This window comes from Leiobunum rupestre, chromosome 11, assembly GCF_980474605.1.
Source record: "Leiobunum rupestre chromosome 11, qqLeiRupe1.1.hap1, whole genome shotgun sequence".
Lineage (NCBI taxonomy): Eukaryota > Metazoa > Arthropoda > Arachnida > Opiliones > Sclerosomatidae > Leiobunum > Leiobunum rupestre.
The window spans coordinates 33,525,019-33,530,826 of record NC_143394.1 but is presented as its reverse complement, the minus strand read 5'-3'; the positions used below and the strand labels follow the sequence as shown (position 1 = coordinate 33,530,826).

Here is a 5,808-nt window from a genome sequence, read left to right as displayed (position 1 = left end):
TACCACCCCATCAACGGTACAAGTACCACCCCATCAACGGTACAAGTACCATCCAATCAACGGTACAAGTACCATCAGAGTTCGAATTTACAGTGTTCACACTCAACTCTCCGATTGGAACCTACAAGCGCTGCATTCTCTCCCGCGTTTTGCCGAAAAATATTCTATGTCCGTAAAATATGTATACAAGAACCATCCCATCAACGGTACAAGTACCATCCCATCAACGGTACAAGAACCATCCCATCAACGGTACAAGTACCATCCCATCAACGGTACAAGAACCATCCCATCAACGGTACAAGTACCATCCCATCAATGGTACAAGTAACACCCCATTAACGGTACAAGTACCACCCCATTAACGGTACAAGAACCATCCCATCAACGGTACAAATACCACCCCATTAACGGTACAAGAACCATCCCATCAATGGTACAAGTACCACCCCATTAACGGTACAAGTATCACCCCATTAACGGTACAAGAACCATCCCATCAACGGTACAAATACCATCCCATCAATGGTACAAGTACCACCCCATTAACGGTACAAGTACCACCCCATTAACGGTACAAGAACCATCCCATCAACGGTACAAGAACCATCTCATCAACGGTACAAGTACCATACCATCAACGGTACAAGTACCATCTCATCAACGGTACAAGTACCATCTCATCAACGGTACAAGTACCATCTCATCAACGGTACAAGTACCATCTCATCAACGGTACAAGTACCATCTCATCAACGGTACAAGTACCACCCCATCAACGGTACAAGTACCATCCCATCAACGGTACAAGTACCACACCATCAACGGTACAAGTACCATCCCATCAACGGTACAAGTACCATCCCATCAACGGTACAAGTACCATCCCATCAATGGTACAAGTAACACCGTATTAACGGTACAAGTACCACCCCATTAACGGTACAAGAACCATCACATCAATGGTACAAATACCACCCCATTAACGGTACAAGAACCATCCTATCAACGGTACAAATACCATCCCATCAATGGTACAAGTACCACCCCATTAACGGTACAAGAACCACCCCATTAACGGTACAAGAACCACCCCATCAACGGTAGAAGTACCATCTCATCAACGGTAGAAGTACCATCTCATCAACGGTACAAGTACCATCTCATCAACGGTACAAGTACCATCTCATCAACGGTACAAGTACCATCTCATCCACGGTACAAGTACCACCCCATCAACGGTACAAGTACCACACCATTAACGGTACAAGTATCACCCCATTAACGGTACAAGAACCACCCCATTAACGGTACCCGAAGTTAGTGTTTCGGTTTTTAAGTCAAAAGCATGTGTAACATCTGGCTTATCTCCCGATGCTAATTTTTAAAATTTTTGTTCAGTCATAACATCGAGAGACAGTACAAGTGTTTTACTGGTTGCTTACTAACGGCTACATTGATAGAGGGCCAATGTAGTACCCCTCGTATGGATTATTAGTTATTAATATGTTAGCTCGCGCCAATGAATATCACCAGAAATAACGAAATATTGTACAAATAAACTAATACATCTGAAGTTAAATTGTATGCTTGTTTCTTTTCGGTATTGGAAAACATTATACCAAAATACAAGCTATCGCGGTGGCCACGTATGTTGAGCTCGACATCCTACACTTTTAAGCGCGTGCTATGTACTAAATGGAAAGGTTTAGCGATTCTCTACCGAAAAGTGCTGGCGGCTGATGTAAATTGAGTAATTGGGTTTTGGCTTATTCGGGTACAATGGTTTATTTGAACACTTGAAATATCTCGCTTAAGAGACTGAATTTTAAGTTTCGGGCTCGGTTTTGGGGCTACGGAATTAATCTGTGGGTAGATCGAGGTTTTATTGAAACCATATGTTTGGAACAGACGCGTTCTGTAGTGTGTATTAAATAGCTCTTCTGGCTATAGCTGGCGTTGTCCAATTATTTAATATTTACAGAGTCGAGCTGCCAAACCTTGGCCTGCTTTCCTGGTTGACAAAAAAGGACGGTTCTGTAGTAAACTCGGAATTGGCCGAATTCCCGGTGGCGTAAAAGCTAGTAACGATCTAACGAAGCTTCCAATACCGCCTCGTACGAGACTAAAGGAGCTTATTCGAAGCCAAAATTACGAGCCCGTAACAAAAACCAAGCTGTGCATTCCGAATTTGCTCGTGCAGCGGCAAAAGGGAGGCTACTACGCTTCTAAAACTCCTTCGAAAAAAAGAGATGCTGGTGATCGTTCCAAGTTAGGTAACCCAGATGTGGCTTCAATCTTGAAGGAACTTTCCTCGACTTCCGCTTTTAACGCTGTAAGTTGAATTGGTTTTTGGCTTTCGATGAAATGTTTAAAAAGTTGTTGTCTATTTAATGAAATCGATGTCCTCTTAAGGGTGGATAACGCGTTGGAATGCGAGTGCTGCTTCTGCCCTTATGACTTCGAGTACATGGTTCAGTGTCTGAGTGGGCATCTGTTTTGCTGCTATTGCCTGGAGAGATATGCCAAGGAGTCGGTCTATGGACAAGGAAAGGTATCGTTGATAATTGTCGAAGACATCTTAAGTTCAGTTGGCCGCTTGCTAGGTGCGCGATACCTTGTAGCCCATTTTTGACTTCGTTAAATGTTTAGTACTAATCAGTAATTTAGGTTTCAATGCTGGTAAGGTCTTATCTTTAATTGAATTCTATGGAATTTTTAACTTAAAGGAGGTTCCAAGTAACGTCAATTTTCCCATGCCAGTGCTCTTATCTCTAAATTTCGTCGTTTTACGCTTAAATTCTGTAATTCAGCCGCGCTAAATAAACCTTCGAAGGTGACGTCATTTCCGATTTTTGATTGGTAATTAAACCTTCCCCCATATACCGCAATATTTTCCTAACCATACGAAATTAACTATTAATTAATTTTGAAGATGGTAACGGATTAAGCGCTAGTGTTAGTAGGAGACTTCCCAATGATAATAAGGCGGACAGAGCAGGGGCAAGAGCCAAGCAGTTACATTTTTTTTATTTCTATCAGGTGAATCTCTTTTGCATGACTTCAAATTGCGGTGCTTCGTTTTTAAGAAGTAATTTTATTCTTACCCTAGTTATTTCTCCATTCTGTCTTCGTGTAGCGTCTAAACACTTTTCTGGTTAATTCGTTCGTTACCCCGCTGTCATCACGGCGACACATTTAAGTTAACTATCCCGTCGTACCTTAAGTATGTTTCAGTTAGTCAATAACACCCGACGCCTTAAGTAAAGTAAGTATAATGCTTGTTTTCCACTAGCGCGCGTCATAATGTTATTTTCTTTACGCGCGTAAAAACGTTTGAGCGTTTCAAAGCTGAGAAACGCGTCGTTGCGCGCGCTAGTGGAAAACAAGCATTTGTCTGATACATTCTTTTATCGCAACGCTGTTCTTTTCTTGATAGTCTGTTTCGCTAAAATCATAAGGTGACAAAGGAATGACAGTTATCCTCTATGCGTCCTAAGGCTGTTGAACGAAGGTCAAAATGTTAGCACAGCTAACCTTTTCAGCTGATCAACCAAGGATTAGGGAAAATAGAATTAAGATACGATGAAATTTTGGATTGAGACGTAAAATTAAATATTTCGTTACTGTAGGTAGATAATTTTGAATTGGAGAACCTACGTTTAAGTTAGTATCTTTGGCATTGAACTAACCTAAAAGTAATTTTAAAGGAAAAAGTTTACTCAAACTAAACTAACGATTACGCAATCGATCTTTGACAAACTGTTATTTAAGCAAAACTTTCGGTGTTATCCTTATTTGTATTTTGTTACTTGTATTACAACACCTGTAATCCTGGTTTTGTTTAATTAGATTTGTGAAGAGTTGTTGGTTTACTTTAGAGCTCGCTGTCTTCCAAAAGTTCATTCTTTTCAGGTCAGATTGAGCGTGCTTTGCCAGACTATCTTATTGCCAAATTCGACGAAAGAGTTCAAGAAGAGGTTATTAATATGGCTGGACTGCCGGATTTTTACAAGTGATAAAAATACTTACTTTACCTATTTATGTAAAATAAAAACCGTAATTTGGTTTTTCATAAAAAGGTTTTGCTTGAAACGGGGTTCAATTTGAAAAATTGATATTATTCTGCTTAGGTGCAAAGAATGCAATACCGGAGCGACATTGGATCCCGAAGTAAAGTACTTCCTTTGTCCAAATGCTCGGTCCCAAAAGGTGCGTTTTGATATAGCCGAGCTTACCTCGCAGATTCCTTTATTGTGTCTGCAATACTGTTACAGTTTTTTCCGTTTTGATAACATTCGTTGGCAGAAAGTAATCAGATTTTAGATTTAAATATTTGTAATTCTATCCACGTGCAGGTGTTTTGTAGGTTGTGTGAGGTTGATTATAAGGATCATCTTGGACTGGCTTGCAATGATATAGAGAAGGAAGAGGAAACCGATATTAGGAAAAACTTGTGAGTGATCCTTGAATTTCTTAAAGCTTTAAAAACAAGAACACAAAGTGGTAAACATACTGAGTTTGTAATAAAATTTTAATCTTGAAAAAAAAAGGAGGGTTCGCGCTGCGTGAGCTTTCTACATTCGGTCAAGAGGCGGAATGTATTATGTCGATAAATATTGCATTTTCTCCTTCGAATAAATCTATATGAACTTGTTAATTTACGGTTTTTACACCTATTTTCTCAAAATACCAGTTTATAATTTAACAGCGAGGAAAAGATGTCTGAGGCAAAGATACGAATTTGCCACGCATGCAAATTCAAATACACCAAAGAACCCAACACATGCAACAAGATCACTTGCAGATGTCAACGTACCATGTGTTACATCTGTCGAACACCAGATGTGAGTGTTTTGAGATGTTTTCATATTTCCTCACAATGTGATTTCCGTAAACCTGACTTTCATTGCAGATCGATTACAAGCATTTTTGCCAGGATGTGAGAGATTCAGGCTTACCGTGCAGTAAATGCAACAAATTTTTTTTGTGGTCTCACGCTGACGAAGACGACGAGTTGGCCATAAAAGAGATCAAGAACGAAGCTCGGAAAGCGAGAGCCGAAAAAGGTTAGTTTCCCTGTTGTGACCCGTTCCGGAATTTTCTATCGATCCTTTCTATGTTCTCAATTAATTTTCAGGTTACAATGAAAAGAAGACAATTGGAGTTCCGAAAGATCAAAATATCGATCACCGTGAAAAATATCAGCGTCCGCAATATCCAGGGATGAATTTGGCAGAGCCCCAAGAACAAGTTAATAATTTAGGTGTTGCTAATCCTGCTCATCGACGACACCGTCAAAGGATTCAACCTCCAGTTCTGGCTCCTCCTCCCGTTAGAGCACGGATACTTCTTAGCCCTCAACCAAGAGCTCGGAATCCATCTCGTCTCGCCATTAGAGCTTTAAACCCACCCCTTCTTCCGGTTAGACTTTAGAATCCGGATAGTCGTCCGGTTAGAGCTCCCATTATCCCGCGTTTACAAGCTAGAGCGCTGAATCCGGTTCAAAATATTGAAGCTGTCAATGTAGCACCTCTGTTTCCAAATCATAAGTTTTAGGTATGGAAGTATCAAGTTTAGTTTTTTTTTTCTTTTCTTTTGAAAATAGTCTGCGACGAATATAAGCTGAAACATTTAGTGGACAACATTCTTCGACTAGAAATTAACGCGTTCAATCTAATTAAACGAAATACGAAACTATAGTCTTTTTATTTTATTAACATGCCATTCCCGAAAATTTGCCTTTAGTATGCCTGTAGTTAACTTCTACCGTTAGTACAGGATGACTCTACTAAAATCTTCGATTAG

General features: G+C 40.0%; 1 protein-coding gene across 1 annotated transcript; it reads left to right on the top strand.

Moving 5' to 3' along the window:
- Positions 1-2,213: 2,213 nt before the first annotated feature.
- LOC149922331 (E3 ubiquitin-protein ligase RNF216-like) lies at positions 2,214-5,514 on the top strand. The gene is made up of 9 exons (XM_090163722.1): positions 2,214-2,335; positions 2,416-2,554; positions 3,043-3,091; positions 3,916-4,015; positions 4,134-4,212; positions 4,359-4,456; positions 4,712-4,847; positions 4,916-5,069; positions 5,141-5,514. Exons 2-9 carry the CDS (start codon positions 2,471-2,473, stop codon positions 5,434-5,436), a joined length of 996 nt encoding a protein of 331 aa, XP_090019848.1. The 5' UTR covers positions 2,214-2,335; positions 2,416-2,470; the 3' UTR covers positions 5,437-5,514.
- Positions 5,515-5,808: the final 294 nt, after the last annotated feature.

Excerpts from the sequence above, each read along its gene's own strand:
- LOC149922331 (XM_090163722.1), top strand. The coding sequence starts at position 2,471 with ATGGTTCAGTGTCTGAGTGGGCATCTGTTTTGCTGCTATTGCCTGGAG. Across the intron at positions 4,457-4,711 it reads ACCGATATTAGGAAAAACTT|CGAGGAAAAGATGTCTGAGG; the intron begins GTGAGTGATCCT and ends ATAATTTAACAG. Across the intron at positions 4,848-4,915 it reads ACATCTGTCGAACACCAGAT|ATCGATTACAAGCATTTTTG; the intron begins GTGAGTGTTTTG and ends CTTTCATTGCAG.